Source organism: Anopheles coustani, chromosome 3, assembly GCF_943734705.1.
Source record: "Anopheles coustani chromosome 3, idAnoCousDA_361_x.2, whole genome shotgun sequence".
NCBI lineage: Eukaryota > Metazoa > Arthropoda > Insecta > Diptera > Culicidae > Anopheles > Anopheles coustani.
In genome coordinates, this window is record NC_071288.1 from 77,432,030 (window position 1) to 77,451,306 (window position 19,277).

The 19,277-nt window shown below is 45.6% G+C and overlaps 1 protein-coding gene across 1 annotated transcript; it reads right to left on the reverse strand.

Moving 5' to 3' along the window:
• Positions 1-834: 834 nt before the first annotated feature.
• On the reverse strand, positions 835-18,745 carry LOC131258958 (somatomedin-B and thrombospondin type-1 domain-containing protein). Its single transcript, XM_058260363.1, has 4 exons — positions 18,502-18,745; positions 7,341-7,535; positions 3,084-3,204; positions 835-1,168 (listed from the first exon to the last, which is right to left on the reverse strand). The coding sequence occupies exons 1-4, from the start codon at positions 18,743-18,745 to the stop codon at positions 835-837; spliced, it is 894 nt and encodes a 297-aa protein (XP_058116346.1).
• Positions 18,746-19,277: the final 532 nt, after the last annotated feature.

The window sequence follows — 19,277 nt, forward strand, 5'->3', positions numbered from 1 at the left end:
TCAAAAACTCAAAACTAAAAACTCAAAATGAACAAAAACGAGGAAAAACTCCCCCGCAAGATTAGAGTAAACTGTAGTGGCTCTATTCGCAAGAGAAAACAAATGCAAACAATAAAAGTGAACAATCGGAAAACGCTCTGGCACGTTTCCGTTCCCGAACGGCTTTTCTTCTTCCCCCGCCCGTTACGTTTTTTTTTGTTGTTTGAATTCGTTTTCTTAACTTTAATAATCTGCGTGTGTTTACGTGTGTGTGTGTTTTTTTTTCTTGTTTTATTCGTTAGTGTTAATCTTAAGGATACTCGGTAGCCCTTTTTTTCTTGTGGTTTTCTTTAAATGTGTCATTAACCTCTGCCCGGTTGTGGTGTTTTGGGTTCGGGTTGGTAGAGAAGATTGCGGTGTTTACTTAATTGTGTGTGTTTGTGTGTGTGTCTGTTAGTTATACATTAGCTACGTCTATACGCCTTACACATGACTAATGAAGAAAAAGTGGGAGTGAAAGATGATGGTGATGGGTTGGGTTGGGTTGGGTTGACGAGCGTGGCCTGGGAGGGATGTTCGAGACGGAAAAAGTAAACCATAACTAACGCCTAGAATTACATTAGCCGTTTGTTTTCGCTGCGCCAGGTTCGCTCCAGCCGGTCGCGGTGATATGCCCGGGAGTCGTTTGCCTGCTGAAGAGTCATCTGGACCGAAGCTCCCGGAAGCTCCGTACTGCTCAACCCCGGAAGACGCCCGATGGAGGGAGAGAGAGTGAGGGTATTTGTGTGCAGATGAGGGAGAGAGAGAGGGTGTAAGGAGCGATGAAAGATTGGAAGAAATGGAAGCTGGAGCCGTTTAGACGAAAATGAACTGCGCATCGCTCGAGGGGCACTTCTTCGGCTGGCCCAGCGAGAGGCGCATCCATTTGCCCCGGCAGGCGGGCATGGCGAGCGTGGTGAAGCGGGTGTTCCGCCCGGTGAGGCCGTCGCCCCGGCAGCGATACTTGGGCGTTTCCGGTTCGTCCTCGTCCTGGATCGAGTTGCTCGCGAGCGGCTCGGCGCTTCGGTCCTCATGCAAGGCCTCCAGGTCGCAGCGGACGATCACCCGCTCGCCCTCGGCCAGCCCGCGGTAGGTGTTGTCCTTATGGCACGCCTTGGTCGCCTTGATTACCTCGAACTCGACGCAGTACCTGCGGTTTGAACGATAAAAAGGAAAACATACAGACAGTAAAAGGAACAGCCAGCTTCGTAGGCCGACGTGGCAACATAGATGATTACGGTTTTCCCGAAAATTGGATCTCCATCCCCTCGAGCCTGCCGGGGAGGGGGAGATGAAATTTCAATACCTTTGCTCCACCGCCACACACACACACACGTTGGTTGATTACTGATAGCGAAAATATTACACTCCATACCTTCCTGAGCTTTGGAAGCTCGTCCGGGAAAACGGTAGTCACCGTTAGATACGGCGAAGAAAAAAAATACGGTCGCACAACAAGTGGCATCATATCACAGCCAAGCGAGCGCCGGATTCGCTTGACGGCAAACTACACGGGAAAAGACTCGCCGACGTAATCGAAAACCTTCTTTCCCGCCATCTCGGGGGTTGAAACCCGAGATCCCAAATATGTCGAGTACGTGCCGAGTCGGACGTGACCGAGACCGTAACGACGACGGCGTCGATTCCGATGCTTGTTGCTTGGCCGAACTCGAGGTGTCAACCCGGTGAACGGTACCGGTGTACGCATAAGGTACCGACCCGGTTTCGGAGTGACTCCACCACACTTTGAGATTCGATTCTACCGATCAGCTACCGGAAACCCGACTCATACGCACTTGCTGGGAGGAAAAAGGGGTCATGGAGGGTCACGTACGGGCAGGAATTGACGACCTTCCAAATGCGATGAGTCGGTGCAAAGCTTCCGAAAATGAAACCAACCCATTTTCGAAGGTTAACTTAATTTTTACTTCTGTTTGCCTACGACTATCACGAGCTGCTAGGGCGAAGGTTGGAGGAAATTAGATCCAGATTCTTTTCAATGCCATTATCCTTTAGCTTAATTGTCAAAAAAAGGCAACAATCAGTTTATTGGGGATGTCTAATAAAAGAATTTTCTCTCTTAGAAGTTTGATTTACCCAATTTGATTTTTAAGTTCACCCACGATCTCTGGAGTTGTTATATAACAATAAAAGTTTTCTCATTTGGAACATAACTTCTCGGTAGTATCTAAGAACTTCTGATAGTCCAACCGTTTCTTTTAACTTTTTCAATTGTACTTTAGATTTTACCAAAAGTTATCATATGAGGGTAGCGGTCTTTGGTGCAAAGACTCACTCAATGAAGGCTGTGTATGTTTTGAAATGAGCGATGAATGCTTTTATCTTTGAAATATTCTCTAGAACAATATTTTTCAAAACTAAAATTGAAATATAAATTTTAAAACAAGGTAAATCTGACGGCCGAACCGCTTTAAATATTTTGTCTGTGGAACTCTGACTGCAATTCTTCAATTGAATAATTTTAATGCAAATAAAATTAATTTCCAAAGCATCAAAAGATCGTGAAAAAGTTTAAATAGAGATCTTTAAATTTCAAACTCATAAAACATTATATGATTCTTTATGATAAGTGCAGTTTAACTCATCGTTATGGGCGATTTTGAAGAGGAGAAAAGACAAAAACAGCATACAAAAAACAAAGATGAAGTAGAATGCTGCTAAATGTAATTGTTTCACTAAACGATCAAACCAGACAAAGCCACGAAAACGAAGAGTTAAATTTCAAAGTGTTGTGCACTGTTTCATGAAAAGATTCGATGTGCCTTAGTAAAGCTCATCTAGAACGACACTTTCAAACCAATTGGCGCCTTTGTTTGTAATGTGGCTTTCGAGAGAAATCTACGTCCTTCGCAGAATCGTCGTTCCATTAATCGTCCCGCGTTCAAGTGCAGGCGAAAAACTGGACGCCAGTAATCGAATGCGCCCGTCGCTCGGAAGCTGAGGGTATCGCAAATGGTTACAAATCGATAAGTCACTGCACCCAGCAGCATCCCGCCCCGTTGTCGCATGACCGCCCGTTCCCTTCGGTGGTCGGTGTTACTTACTCATTTCCTCGGTTGTGCTTGAATGCATTCTTGTAGCGCAATCGTAGATTTCGCCGGATGTCGCTGGTGTCGTTCTCGTGGCGGCTCTTGGAGAGGGCGGCCGGCAGGAGGAGGGCAGTTTCTGGGGAAGAGAATGGAAGAGAACGGAGGGAAAACATACCATCAGCGCGTGCAACGTGAGAACGGGTAAGCAAACGGGCTGGAAAAGCGGATGGAAAATCTAATCCCGTCCCGGTTCCCCTCGTCCTTTCGGAGGTTTCCCTCACGTCAGTTATTGGTGGTTGGTGGTCGGTTCTCGTTTTTGTGTCGGGGCTGAGCGCGTCGTGAAAGTGGCAGCTTTGCAATCAAGCTCCACTCAGGCAAAGTTTTTGATTATTTTAGCCAACCGAACCGACGCGACGGAGACTGGGTCTGACCAGTGGACGTAGCTCGTCCTGCTCTGGAAGGTGCACAGGGAAGCCAGCGAACCCGACTGACCCGGTTTGCAATGGTGCAACGCCGCCCGACCGAGACGATGTGCTGAAAGGCCTGCCCGGTGCATCCTTTCCGATTTTGCTCCAATAAATCAGGCTGCGGTAAGCTGCAGGCATCGCCCGCTTTCCCGTCCCGAACGGTGCAGTGTTTCTGCCGCCCGATTGATAGTGTTTCCTCGTGCTTCGAAATCACGACACCGCGAATGTTGTGCACTGCGGACCACCGCTGAAATATGGACACTAATCTAATGCACCCAGCGTTGCACGCGGAATTGCAGCAGGTATGCAAGGATATATGGACTTAGTGAGTGGCTCGGGCGGAAGGAGAACTGATGCAACAAACCCCTTCCGCCAGTGGTGCACCTCTACGAAGGCTGTCATGTTACAAATAAGAAAGGATAAACTGCTAAACTAACTAAAGATAGGAGTTCCTTTCATTTGTAAGCGAACTGACACAATTGCTTAATTCTCTTGCGTAACACTGGACGAGTTTGATCCCGTTGTAAGTTTTCACTATTTGGTAGCCCTAATTGAGACTTTTACTTATAGAAGCAACGATTTACGTGTCAAAGGGATTAAAAACTTGTTTAATAAAATGAAATGAAAATCATGGTTCGAAATAAATTTTATAGATTTCATATTGCATTTGCTTATCCTAACATATTGGATTGCAAAAACAAAATGAAAATTGATAAGTAAAACCAATTAAGTTGTTAACGTACCCATTTCTCATCAATTAAATCAATTCAAGTTACAAGAAATAAATGAAATTAATTACTCACGGTTGGAAAACCAAATTGGTGGATATTTGGAAAATATTATCAAATTAACGTTTGATATGAATTTCACATCGATGGTTTGTGAATCAATTTTTTTACGAACTTGATATTAATAGGCGTTTACATGCATTTTAAATCGTTAAAAACACTTCAATTCACAGGAATAAAACAGTCACTTGCTGATAGCTAACGAGTTCGTGCAAAAGAAACTATATCAAACGATGTTTCAACATTAATAATAAAACGATTTACGAAACTGGAAATGCAATAAAAAAGAAGCCCATTTTCCTACACTCTTTATCCTCGTATGCAACGTCCACCGAATGTTGGAGATAGGAATTTGGTGAATGTTCGCTTTGCTGAACGGGCTTCGAATTAAGCTGCAGACCGTGGCGCACGTGCCGGAGCTTCATCGCGCTGATCAAACAGCTTTATTATCCTGGTAAACACAGCGCCGAGAAAGTCTATTAAAATGTAAATCGCTGTCGTCGCCCTATCGGGCCTTCACGCTTTTAATCACTGCCCAACCGGGCCAGAGTTCTGCGGTGTCCGTCGGTTTTATCTGTTTGGGTGGGATAAATTTAATTCACCCAAAACCGAGATCCAAACGGTGCTGGTGGTGGTTATGTTGTGGTGGTGGGAGATGGGGAGATTCTCTCGTATGGAAAAAAGGGCTTACAAAATCCAACGGCATCGCAGAACCTTCGTGTCCCGTCAATGGCGTTACGGGAAAAGCAAAACGAGTAGACGAAAAAAAAAAACGAAATAAAACACGTAAGGGCTTACGTTTGCCCGGATCTTTCCCGGAACATTCCGATCCGTTACAAACGAGCTTCGCGAATCCGAACGGCGTGTGCAATATACAGACACGGCTGGCGGGAGTCCCTTGTATTCGACTACAGAACAACTTTGACACCGACCGTGGCCATCAATCATTGGATTGGGCCAACCAACAGCGAGAGGAGAAACCTGGCAGTTTCCGTGCCGAGCCATCTCGGAGTAAAAAACAAACAAACAAACGAGAACGAAGATGAACACAATTCCAACAGCACGCACGCATGTGGGCTGTAAAATATACTCAGGTTTGTCCCGCTGTGAAGGACGAGCAGGGCAAGCGAGGATAAAAACACACACACACGAAAACAAAATGGGGAGTAACATCGAGCACCGAGTCTGACAGCTATTGATTGTCATGCGTGATAAAATGTTCAATTTCAAATTTGGCCAACAAACGCCGAGTCTTTCGGAGACTCGGTCCGAGCACCGAACTTCGTCCTGACGTGACAAGGTAACACAAAAATAAGCCCTGTGGAAGTAACAAGCTCAAAATGGGCAGCGATGGGGTAAGAGAACGGTCAAGGGCTTGCAAACGTCATCGTCAAAGTTTCTTTGACCCTTTGCACACTCAGCGAAGAGTTAAAAAACTTGTTGAAAAACGATCACATTCGGAAACAATATCCGCATGAAATGGAAGCGAGTACCATATAGGTTGAAAGCAGCCAATTCTAGCAACTCACAAGTGAATTGTAAAACGAAAACAAAAACAAGTTCACCGAGCTTCACAATAGTTCGTAAATCATGCTAACCGATCGCAAAACGAAAAAAAGAGATCCTTTGATCCCAGCGAGGCCGTGCTTCGGCCATCCCTACGTTTGCCATTTTGTCTCGTTTTGGGGGCAATACATTTCCATTCCAGTGACGTATGTCTCGGCATGCCAAAAATGTACATAACGAACCAGTGTTGTTTTTTCTTTGCTGACGTCGCCTGTAAGCCATAGCCTGTTGTTAGCAATAGAACTCATCAGACACAAAGGACACTGCTCTCATTTACTATGGAAAAGCATACAGCTACTCTCGAAAAAGTTAGTACAACTATCATTGTCGGAGCCCCGTCGAAGTTTTATGTGCAAGGTAAAGTATGACAAGGAAAAAGTTTACGAGCGTCAAATAATGGAAAAGTAAGCATTTAGTCATCCGTATACGTTCCACCGTTTGACCCGTGACGTTTTAAACAATTGTTTCTTCTCGAGCTTGATATTGTAAGTGTTCTAGCTTATTCCACAAAACCAGAATGTTTCTTTTTACTTTCCCTTTACTTTTACAAGTTTAATCAGTTTTCTCGTAGACCGGTAATGTCACCGAGGGATTGCTAAAAATGTTACATGACCATTCATTAATAATGAATGTTATATATGCAACGGGGGTCCGCGACAGCCGAGCGGTAGCGTCGGTTAGAAAATCGGCCCATGAGCGCCGGGCTCATCACCTCGACGGCGTGGGTTCGAATCCCAACCGAGACCGGACCCTCCTCTGTACGAGAGGACTGACTATCCACGTACAACAGGGAAACAAGTCTCGTAAGCCCCTTAATGGGCCAGGCATGACCAAGATATCGTTACGCCAAGAAGAAGAAGATATATGCAACGGCAGCAATGTTAGCCCAGGCGTAGCTGGCAGCACGGACTGACTGACAGCACACACACCGGACGGCCTGGCAGCACGGACGTTTGACAGCTCGTCTAGATAGAATGGCATTCTGTGCTAAACTATCATCGCGAGTGGTCATTATCAAAAGCATACAATAAAGAGTGAATTACAAATTGTTCAATTTTTCCGAATGAACGTCTCCATACACGCGTACCATTAGTACTTCTTAGTCATAACGACTATGTTTTTGTATCTTTTCTTACTAATTCTGTTATAAAGTCAAATTTAGTAATTTTGCTTTTAAAATGTTGCCCAGTTTCCGTACGTTATAGACCAATTTGAATTTATTTTAATTAGTTTGGAGATTTTTCATGTGTCCGTTCAATGTTTCTTGAAATTTTGAAGGTTAGGATTCGAGTTTGTGGTCAGAATTATTGGACAAAATTAAAACTTGTGCGTGTACCATCGCTTTCGGGATTCACTGTGAATGTATGAAAGTCATTTCAATTTCGCATCCCGCCGCCACAGCAGCCACATTTTGACGATGTGAAAGAGAACGGAGAGGGCACCGTACTTACCACGGAGTGCTTTCCGATCGTGATGATTGTGGCATTTCAGTCCCTGGCAACCGCGCTTCTGCACCAGCGACGGACAGTGTTTGCCACCGTTTTGCGGTTTCTGCTCGATGATGCGGGTGCGCGACATCATCCCGTTTCCGCACGCCGTGTCGCACTCGCTCCACTGGCCCCATTCGCTCACGATGCAGTCGATCACTAGATTTGGAAAAAGGGGAAACGAAAAAGGAAAACCGGAAGAGAACATGACCATGAATGAATTGATAATGAGGTGGACGTAAATATAAAACACATACACAAAAAAGACAATACACCACGGTGCGATTGCGAGCTTGTAAAAGGAAGGTTTAAAATGTTTGCGACGAATGGGTTCACTCTTAATGTCCTGTTGGTGGTTTGGTAAATTCGTTCCGGCATTGTTGCTTCTCATTTCCGGCACAACCGACGTAGAATAATCTCACATATGGAAAAAGAGCGCTGTGGTTTTGTGGTTGTAGAACCATTTTTGTTTCGCAATACTGTTTCACTGTGTGTTGGGGTTAAATTTGCTAAAGCAAACAGTTGGGTTCTATATTCATTTCATCTGTTTACCAATGGACATATCATCAAAACAGAGACCTCTATTTGGAGCAAAGAAAGCTTACCTCATCCTGGTGGCACCGCGTAGAACATAAACGTACAAACTGTTTGTTCAGAGTTATTACGGTCGCAACGACCGCGATGGTAAAACATTTTTCAATTTATATTCAATTTTATTAATCAACTCCAACTGCTCCCGGGGACACAGACAGACACAAACAGCAAACGGCAGCAGGTTGGCAATAACTTGTGATTTGATCCGCAATTCGAAACCATCCCAAGGCAAAAGAAGAGCATTCCACCATTGGCTTTTATGAGTCGGATCGATCAATAAAAATCTGCAATTTTCCTTTGCCCCGACCGCCGCACCCGATGGCCCCTGTTTCGAGGACTTTATGTAATGGCGTCGCCGGTCGTCCGCGATGTTTGCCTATTATGGTGCGTTCCCTTACAAGGGGACGTGAACGCTGAGTTACGAAAGCACCGGTGGAGGCGCCAGGAAGCGCCCCAATACCTTGGGTGGCTATAAATGGAAACAAAACAGGACAAACACGATGGCAAAACACTGCCACCGAGAGACTTCCGACGAACCGGGGCCCGCTTCGACACATTTGACTGCCGGCAGGCGGAAAGGGAACCGTCCTTCGGGGTGGTTGAGGGTGGCTTGACACAAGTGCATCTCCTTCGTCGGTCTTATTGCGCCGTCGGGCACTGTCAAGGGCGAATAACCCAAGGGCTATTGTTTTCCGGCCTTATTATTTATGTAATATCCGATACGTCTTGTGGTGAGAGCATTGTCCCGAGCGAGGAAGAATTGGCTCACTTATGCGTGGAGTCCCCGGGTCCCCTTCGTTGGGTCGATGAGTCCGACTACTTGTTGGAGGGTACGGGTCCGGTTCCGGAAGCTCGCACTCGTTGCTCCACCACACACGAGCCCTAAACGGTTTTCCGAAGCACATCCCGAAGCCGGACCGACGACGAGTGGTGCTTGTGTGCGCAAAAGCTTTTCCCCCCATTGTTTACTCGCCACATGCCGGTACGTAAACAGCCGCTTCCTAGTCCGGTTGGCGGTTGGGAAGAGTGTGCTGTAACACGTCCCATAATAGGTTGGCCAAGAACAACAGTACAGGGCGCTAGGACTAGGGCCAGAAGTTGTTTTACCATTTACGTACTTATCGAAATGGGGAAGTGGCTGCACTATAACACTCTCGCCCGCTTCTGGACTAGCTCTCGGTTCCAAATGTCTTCCAATGGCGGGAAGCCCCGAGCGGTCTGAAAGGTACAGTACATCGCGTTGGTCCATTCAGTCTCGAGAATCCGACCCGACTGCTGATTGTGATGGACAATAATCGACACTTAGTACGCTCATCCTACGCTCTTCGTCAGGAAGGTGCAGCTTGTCCGGGGATTGAAAATCTTTTCCAGCAATGCCCGATGCGATGGACATCATATTTTTATGTGTGTTGTGTGTTGTGTGCGTGTGTGTTTTCGCAAAAAGCAATTGCTTCTGCAGGCCCACACCTCAGTGGAGTGCAGGAAATGACAGATATAAACTTTTATGACAGCTGCCTCGCGAAGCACGCAGCTCTATCTCTCTGATGGCAGCTGGCTCGATTCGCTTCCACCGACTATTGCTCCCCGGAGTCCATCGTGTGACTCCCAATGGTCGAGGGAAAATCTGCATCACACCGTGGTGGTACCAGAATGGGGGGTGGACGTTGGGTTTGGAGTTCTGGAGGATTGTCCGCAGCACCCCGACTTACCAAACACCGTGTAAGCCGATGAGGTTGATTATGGCCATGCGGGGCTTCAGCACCTTTCTTTACGAGGCATGAAATATTATTACCTTTTATTCGCCGTAAACATTCACCCGAAGGGCTAGTCACTTTATTATGATTAGCATGGCACCGTGGAGATTCCCCGCCGTCACTCCGCCCGGGCGAGGATCGGGACATCGCCAACATTGCATGCGAATCGGTGATTGACCCGCTGCGAATTACAAAACTGAAGCCCGGACAAATCCTGCCATCGCTTGAATACGCTTACCGTGGTGCGCTGTCTGGAACCTTCCCGCAAAGGGATGTCTTCTGATGGATGGACACGAGATTACACGCTCGTTTGAAGGTACACTTTATCTGATGGAATGTCTACCGGCCGGGTCTACGCCCCAGCCGTACTGTCACGTTTTGGCATGTGGTCACGCACAGGTGGTTCGGTCGCGTTTCGAGCCGGGCGTGACACGAATGATTCGCGGCATGTCAGACGCGGCTCTTTACGATTCAATTTCGATAGGAACACCGTGTTAAAAAGGAATGTTCCCATTTCTTTACACCTGAAAACCATAAACTCAATCTTTACTACAAAACAGAATTCATTCTTGTTCCACCAACCAGGCCATGGCCAGTACCAGGCTCAGTAATCGCCAACGTTTGACGGGTGAGGCGACCATACTGTGGTAGTACAATCATTCGCCCAGGAATTGCTAGCGAAGCGGCTTAGAAAATTATGGTTGTAAATTAATACCATGTGGCTGACGCCTTAATCCATTGTGCTCGTTTGCCTCGAACCATCAGATAACGATTGCAGGAATTCAACCTTTATCGGAGATACCACAATTTCCTTCGCTTGCAGGAACGCTTTGATGTTCTCTGATGGTAGAGCACGTTGGAAACGTTCGGAAAGCCTTCGTACGCGGTGGCATTCGATTGGAAACCGCTGATGGTAGAAACCATCTCAAAGGCTTATGGCAACATCAAACCAATGCCTCATTGTGATAGGATCTTGCCATGCGTGTGACAGTAGTCCCGGGGGGGAAAACTTCAGTCCCACGTAAGGCACATCGAATCTTATGTTGGAATGGAAACATCGTGCGGATCGATCTGGAATTTCACTGTCTATTTGGTTATATTAGAACAATAATTCTTATTACGTTTCTAAGTCTATGCCATCTAGATTCTATTAAAAACTGAAGCCTTTTTTGAAGTCTCGGTTGAAATCGAGTATTGTACTGAAGAAACCAATGATCGTCATCAGTTGCTTGTTTGTTTTAATATACAAATCATTTATGAATATCTGAATGTTTTAAAACAAGAAACCAACAAGTTCGTCCAAACGATTAACAAATGCTTCACTGTTTCTTAACTTGCGAGGAAATCCAGGATGGGAATAAAAACTGAACGTGGAAAATTATGAAACATTTTACTTTGATCGTGGAAAACAGGATGATTCTGTTTTTTTTTGCCTGTGAGATTAAAAACGATAATCTACGCTTACGGAATACCTTCAACTTTCCATTTTTTTTTGTTAGTTTGTGGTGTTCAACAAGTTTTAAATGTTTTAAAAGTTATTTGCACGCAACAAATTCGTTCGTTGTAGTTTACAACCAGATGGCGGTTTTTGTGTTGTGTTTTAACAATTTAAACGCCAAAGGGAATTACATTGGTATTAAAAAAACAAAACACCGCGTAAATTTCTATTAAAATCCTTTTCATTAATTAAAGCTCTTAGCGACGCTAGTGCAACGCCACTCGCTTTAGCATTCCTCTTCGTTATGATAATTCTCCTAACGATGTTAGTCCCGCGATTCGTTAGCACACACGTAGAACCAGAGCACCCGCGTGGAGGGAAGAAAAATATAAAAAGATGTATAATGCCATGGCCCTACGGCTCTTCAGGCCCATTTTGACCTCGTTCGACGTTGATCCCGACAGAATACGCTGTACTTGAAATGAATATTGCATATATGTACCATCGTTCTGACGGCGAGTTCTGGTAAAAGTTGAACGAACATGGGAAGAAAAAAAACGGTTGACAAGAAACAAAAACACACACACACACACATTTCCGGATGAAGCAACATTGTACTGCATCCTTTTGCGGGGCAGGCGTGCCATTGGAAAAGGGTGACACAAAACACGGGACACCATTTTGCACTCCATTCGAGAGTTTTCTTTTTCTTTTTTTGCATCGTGGACGTGCCGGGCAATGGCATGTTTCCCGACAGTCCGATGGGACTAATTAAAGGGATAAAAAGTGTGTTGCTAAAACATGGCAGGGAGAACTTCGAGGGTAAATGTACTGGATTCCGTTGCATTTCCTGCAGGGTTCTTCTGGGAACGATTTTAAGCTTTTAATTTTCGTGATACTTAGTTTGGTAGAGATTAGTTTGATAATTTTGGAGTGCTTTAAAGCGTTTTGGTACATGTTATCGATAGGAAGCTTAAATGAAATAAAACTCGTGGATGTATCGCATATATCCGGTTCATTATTCGTCTGTGTTGAAGTAAGAACAACAAGAAACGTATTGTTCGAGCGAAGAATATAGAGCTGAAAGGATCAAAACCCCGAAATGAGATAAACTGTATTCGACAAAGTGAAGCCCGCTGCTTTTAAGTGCCAGCCAATCTTCCTCATCCGTGGATTGTTTCAAAACTTTTGCGGTTGGCAAGATGCGCGCGTAGGGCGCATCCATCCCATACGCTCATGCATAATTCAATGGCCGGAGGAACTCGACGAGCAACCAGGGGCGGCCTCTAATGCTGTGTACTCCCCGCTTCGCCGAACCCAGGCGCGGCTCATCGACTCCAGCTTGGCTGAGCGAGCCAGACAGAAAAGTTCGCCGGCACGCGTAGGCGCAGCCGACTGCAGCCAATATTCGCATATTAAGCAATCCACCAACTTACGAGAATTGCAAATGAGCCGCTTCTCCACGAGTTCAGGCGGGTTTGCCGGTTTTGGTTCGCTTTGTTGAAGAGTTTTTCCGCACACTTTCAGCATCTTTTCTGTTCCTAGCCTGTTCCTAGGCGGTTCTGCCCCGAAGCCTTATGGGTTTTGCGACTTAGCGTCAGGGTTTCGACGAGAAAAAATTGAAGCCACCGAGCAGAGCAGACTACAAATCAGGTTGGCGTGAACTTTACGCCAAACGGTTCTTGGCCCGCGAGTTTGCGAGAGTTGAGCGAACAAAAATACTTTAACATTTTAAGTAATTTTGGCAGACGGTACCAGAACCTGGGTAGGGCACGTGCAGAAGTACGTAACCTAGCACTAGCGAAATTGTGTTTTTAACATTTTCACCACCCCAGCTGTATCCGAAATCCCCGAGGTCTGACCTATGCGCCACTGGCTTCGGATGAGATGTAGCATTTTCGGTGTCTTTTTCTTCTCGCCCAAACGTAAATTATTTACAGCGTGCCGGAACAGAGTGTAATTTAGATGTAAAACATTTCCATCCGGCCGGAAATCGGTGTTCGGTGGCGCAGGGAGCGTTTTCTCGCGACGATTGTTCAACTGTCCGTTGTAGCACTTGGGGGGATTTGTGCGTTTCTAAATCGTTGGGGGACTGAAGAACGGCACACGCTGGAGGCCGTTCGTTCCATAAAGTTCGAGCCGGCTGGCGGGACTGAAAACAACCTTCATTATCATGAAGTTCAAGTTAAACTGTTTGTCTAACAAATTGCTATCGATGATGGTGGTCGGGAAGTTCCATTATTTGTTTTCCGAGCCTGCCCGGCGGGTCCTTCCGGCTGGCTTGCTCTCGAACTTGGCGAGTGAAAAGCACTTCATCCCGCTGGAAGAGGAATATCGTCGAAGTCGTGAAGTGCCGGAGGAGGAGGACTTGCATAAGTAGAATTAGTACAATATTGAATTATTATTATGCATGTCATACAGCTGTTCGTTGGACGAACCCGCCCCGAGGGGGAAACACCGAGCATGCTGGACATTCCATCGCCATTGGACGAGGTGGGCGGAAATGTCGGCAGCTTGTGATGGAAATTGTCAGCTTCCTGGCCGGCGCACGAATGCAGCTCATCCGTCATCTACCACGTGCTCATCGTCAAATCATCAACTGTTCGTTAACCGGGCTTATCCCAAGAAGCTCGTTCTTCTTTGTACCGAACCTTGTGACGTTCACGTGTACAGCAGTGTGAATGAAAGAGAAATCGCAGGACGGGAGGTACCTCGGGTGACGGAAGCCCCAGGCTTCAACATTGCATGCACGTACATCTCCGCCCACCCTCCTGGGATGCAGTTCGAGCGGAGGAATTCAGTGCACCGTACGTCATTGTGATGAATTATTGAAAATTTGCATTTTCTTTCAATCGTCCTAATGCAATGAGTTTTGTGTCCCCTCGCCCGGTAGCTTACTGACCGCACATAAAGCCCGGAAGTCAGATGTCTTGCAGCGCAGTGGCACAATGGAACAACTTCCATGAAAGAGACTGGTCCTTCGTACGCCATGGACGGACGGTTCCAATTTGCCAACAAAGAGTGGTTGCGTAATGAGATTGTTAATAAAAAGGAAAATAGTTCCACGGTACAGGACCCTGAGAAAGTTCTGTTGTGTGGTTTGAGAAAGGTTCTGAATATGGCCAAAATAAAACAAAAAGTAGAGAACATTTGGTTCATTCTCTGATCCTTCTTCTTAGTTCTAACGATATTTCCAAATTCATTTTAAAGATCTCTCGTTAACACAAACAATTTGTTGTTCACTCTTTTTCTGTTGCAAAGCGAAATAAAATAAGCTCTACCTTTTTCTGCCCTGAAATATCTTGAGCCCCCCGGATCAGAAACGTAAACATCTGCCTGTATAATTTGACAGTTGAAGCAACTGGATCTATTGAAACTTCCGGTTGTTTCTCCTCTCGCCAATCAACGAACCAGCTGGGCCGAAGACAGTGAGACGGAAAAATCTCACGGTGCGATGGCTCGGTACTAGGGGAAAATTTGGTCATAATGAAAAACGAAGTCAACATTAATAGAATATTTTCCAACCCTTTCCATCACCTCCTGCCTGGTGGCTCGAAAAAAGTTGTCCGGTTTTTCTTTTGGCGACGGGTCGGGAAATCAACGGGGAAACAAAACACCCCAGTGCAGGGTTAGCTGGTTCCCTTTTCGGGTAGAAATGTCGAACCCGAAGGACAACATCGCTGCTGAGGTCTTAAGGCGGGCGTTGGGGCCTTTGTTTCACCTGGGCGTCCGGGCTTGCCATTACCATTTTCATTTGCATTCTAGGGTTTTCGGTTTCGTTCGCTCGCAGGTCTTGGTCCTGGCGATGCGGTGCGATGTAAAAGTTTTGCGGAGAAAAGCGCAGGCGGTGTTTTTTTTTTGTTTTTTTGCTGAATTTTCATTTCGTGCCCAAGATGACGACGGTGACGTTTGGTGATGCTGATGGTAACGGACGGGATCCGACGGGAAGTTAGTTAGGAAAGCACCGGAAATGGTTATTTTACGGCTTGGGTTAGTTGCTTTTGCCTTATTTCTCAGTTGCTCGCGTTGGTTTCATACGGAATTTGTATTCCATCTCCCCCCCCCCCCCCCCCCCTTCTCTTTCTCTCCGGGTGCGATTTTGTTTTTCGGGCGGCTTTGCATCAACATATTCATAAACTATGACATACCGGCCCGGAAAATCACGAGTACCCGCCCCAAAACTTTGCCAGCCCCATCGGTTGTATGTCACCATTTGCGGGTCATCGTCTGTCGTTTTGATGAAACTGCATCCCGAAACGGCAAGACCCCTCCCCGCCCTCTTCGTCCCGAGGAGGCGTGAAGGTATGACGGGATGTTTTAGATGCAAATAAATTGTGCCCTGGGACGGTGAACATTTCCATAAATAATGGGGGATAATGTAGGACGGCCAATATATGCATATGAACGTGGGTTCTCTGTTAGGCAATTTTTTTCCTAGATGAATGCACATACACATTCATTGCAGACAGAGCGAACCATTTAAATCAGAGGGGTTTTTTCGGTATTCACATGAATGGCAAAGCCGTTTTTTGAGATACTTTTAACTATTACTCTACAGCACTTTTATTCTAATGAATATCAAATGTTTTGACAAAAAGGCTCCTACGAAAATAGTTCACAATCACCATCCATGAGTACCACTACCAAAGACCAATGATTGACTATCGTGCCGGATGTGCATAGATTTCCCAATTGCTACAATCCGCCCGTTCATTAGCATGGATGCTTTGTGTCATTCTGAAGGGCGCTATATGGCATTTAAAAACCGGGGGGAAAATATCGAAAAGTTGCCTAAATTTGCTCTGTCGTAAAAACACACACATTGCGACCTGAGCGCATCGTACACGCAACCGGTCGAGAAACGTAGTGGAAAAACGATTCCAAAACCCTTCGGGCCGTTCTGTGCTGGACGCCCTGATGGATCGGAAAATGGGCACTAAAAATAATATGCTGCACCACGTTGCAGCAGCAGAGGAGTCGCTCGAGGCGGCAGACCTGATGGTTTCCCGCGCGTATATCGCTCCGCTGAGTGCTTGATTTATGATGGTCCCGTTGCGGTAGCCGAACCCCGCGTGATTCATAGCTCAACGTGGCAATTAATTATGCAATCATTGCCTTTTCTCCCCCTCAGAAACTCCACACCACAGAAACACCCACTGTTCGATGATGGGAAACTTGGGAAACGTGGGTGGACGATGGAAGAATGTATGAAAATAGAAAGAAGAAACCATACTAAACAAATCTGCCCGCCAAAAAATCCCCCCGGAAATGGTATTCATGCGAAACGTGAAGAAGGGTTGATCGCTTTTTGGACCGGGGAAGAAAAACGATTCCACGCATCTAATCCTTTTCCAGTGCCCAATGTTTTGCAAAAGTAATTTTAAGCTGCCCTGCTCTCCAACTTTCCAATTACTTTTTCCACTCAACCGTGGTCGGGAAGGGTCGATGGGAATGGATTAATGGAAAGCGGACAAATCGATCGATTCGCCCGTCGTACGCTCCGTTAAGTTCGCGCTCGCCACCGCCCATTTTCTGCTCGATGCGTTTATTTATCATTTTGGCGCAGAGATCTAATGCCACGGTGGGTAATTTATATTTGCTTGACACCGGGCAGTCCGATGGGAAATGGGGATCGTGTGGAAATTTAAGGACCCGAGGAATGTGTGCGATGCTGTTACAGCTGGAAGGGATGGGTCCCTGGGATGCAGTTTCGAAGAAAGCGGCGAATGCACTCGTTGATTAATCGTGGCATTAGTGTGATTGATGAAACCCAAACGCTCTTCATTTGTTTTGTTTTAATGGACCGACGTATTAACTGCAGTTCCTTTCTTCCAGTGTTTTAATCGGGTTAATAAATAACACGCTCATTTAAGTGAAGGTGAGCTTAAATACCAGATTTATTTTAACTACAGTACAATTATTTTATTAAAAATGTTCTTATGACACTTCAAAGGAAATTATTCAGACAATTTAGATGATTGTTCTGCCAAGTTAAACAACAGCCCAACGGCATTTGTGACAGGTTCAAATCTTTATATAGTGTTGCGCTATAAGTAGTACGACACTTTTCAAACATAAGAGTTTTGTTATAATTTACCTATCCATTCCATTTATCCATTCAGAATGTAAAAAAATTGCTCGTGAAAGTGACAAATTTAACACTAGAATCCAAACATCGCAACACAATTTTCGATTCTAATATCTCAAAAACGGCTGAAAATGAAAAAACAAGGCTTTTCTTACAATTTAAACCTACATAAAATTTAAACCAAAAACGAAAATATGGGATTTCTCTGTTCGACTCTGTGAACCAAGTTGACCACCCGAAGAATGCTTTAATACATGGTATTTTTGAAGTATATTTATTATTTTTAGTATATTTGTTGACTATCTTTTAGGGCCTTTGAAGTTTTGATGCTCCTTTTCATTATTGTGTGTTAAAAGGGCGGTCAAAAAGACAACTCAAACGCATTCGAGCAAGATTCCAAATTAATTCTAGTGTAAAATTATTTGATTTCGAATCAAGTTGGCTTTACAAAACCGCAACTAAATTGCCCACAATTAATTTAGTTGTAGAAGAGTTTTCTAATGTCCGTATTGAATCTCTTTTAAATATTCTAATGGTTCCATTAAATGAGGCCCAAACATATCGAAAAGCAAACAATTTAATTTCGATACAAAATCAATTTTTAATGCGAATCAAAACTAAAAATCGAATAAACCACCAAAAAGAAATGTTACGTTATGATAACAATATTTCCTTATAGAACCTCTGCATATATATGGCCTTAGCAGCCGGTCCTTTAACATTAATAGAGGTCTATGTCACCAGATTAGCTTGCGAACGCCCAGGAAGCTGGATTCAATAGCCCTACTGGTGTAAATCCTCGACGAAGAAGAAGAAGAAGAATAACCTCTGCATATAATCATCAGAAAATTTATATTTAATTTCAATTTCTTTATCTCAAAAGCTTTAAACAATTATGAACCCAAATATTTAAGATGAATTTAAATTTATCAAAATTTTATGTAATGAACAAAGTAGTACAATAAACATCAATCAATTGAAACAAAAACGAAGGGAAAAACGCGAAGCATCAAAAGGAAAAATGTTATCTCGCTTTTACATAATACATTGTAATTTGTAGTGGAACGACCTTTCAAATGTGTGTAAAACCTGTTCACACCCGCTAACGCAACGTTCAGACGACTAATCGGTATCGTTTGGACCGTGAGCATCTATCACCTAGCAATCGGGCCATCCGCGGGGGATATTTCCGTCACGCCGTAAACGGCACCATAAAACAGGGTAAATCGGATAATCGCCCAACACACTTACCTCCGCAGTGGGACTTGAAGTCGTCGCAGCAGTCGCCCAGCTTCAGGCAGGCGTGATCACAGTAGCACGGCTTATCGTTCAGGTCCTCGATGATCGCGTTCAGCGGGGCCTTCTGCACGACGCACGACGAGTCGCGCCCATTGCAACATAGTGTGGCCTCCCGGCAGGAGCCACCGTATGCGCCCCCGATCAGCACCGCCAGCGGCACCAGCAACACCGCGAACAGCACGTACCGTGCGCCCATGTTGATCGTCGCTCTCGTCGGAGTGTTTCGCCTTACTTCACCCCTCGCTTTTTCTTGTTCTTTTCAACACGCTTCGTCTCAAAGCTTACGACAGCCGGCGGATGCTGAGCCCTGCGGGGGGGTTAGGTTCTCGATGCAAACCCTTGGCGGTGGTTGGCTCTGGCGTTTCGTTCGTCTTGGTCCTCTCCTCAGCCCAATGCTACCGTGCGGCGCAAATTGAGCTGGCGGCACCTCATCGACACTGCACTTGCACTTCTCCGCGGCACGCTGCACTGCAACCGGACCGCAAGCCGACGCACGTACACACGAAACTCGAGGCCTGGCCTAGCACGACACAACACAACACTCGTTTGCTACGTCTGGAAGATGCTGCTGGGGAATTAACCGGGAAGATTAAGCAACACGAACGATATAAACGATAAACGAACGCCGGTGGCGACGGTTGCACGTCTCCCGGGCACGGCGTGAGTCCCTGGGCGTGTATGTCCGATAATAAATTGCTTTCGATTTCGGCGATTTGCTGCCGACGGTG

What these genes read in the sequence shown, in the direction of transcription:
- LOC131258958 (XM_058260363.1), bottom strand. Translation starts at nt 18,745, where the DNA reads ATGGGCGCACGGTACGTGCTGTTCGCGGTGTTGCTGGTGCCGCTGGCG. An exon ending in CTTCAAGTCCCACTGCGGAG is followed by an intron (nt 7,536 to 18,501) that starts GTAAGTGTGTTG and finishes TTCCAAATCTAG; the next exon opens with TGATCGACTGCATCGTGAGC. An exon ending in CGATCGGAAAGCACTCCGTG is followed by an intron (nt 3,205 to 7,340) that starts GTAAGTACGGTG and finishes TCTCTTCCCCAG; the next exon opens with AAACTGCCCTCCTCCTGCCG.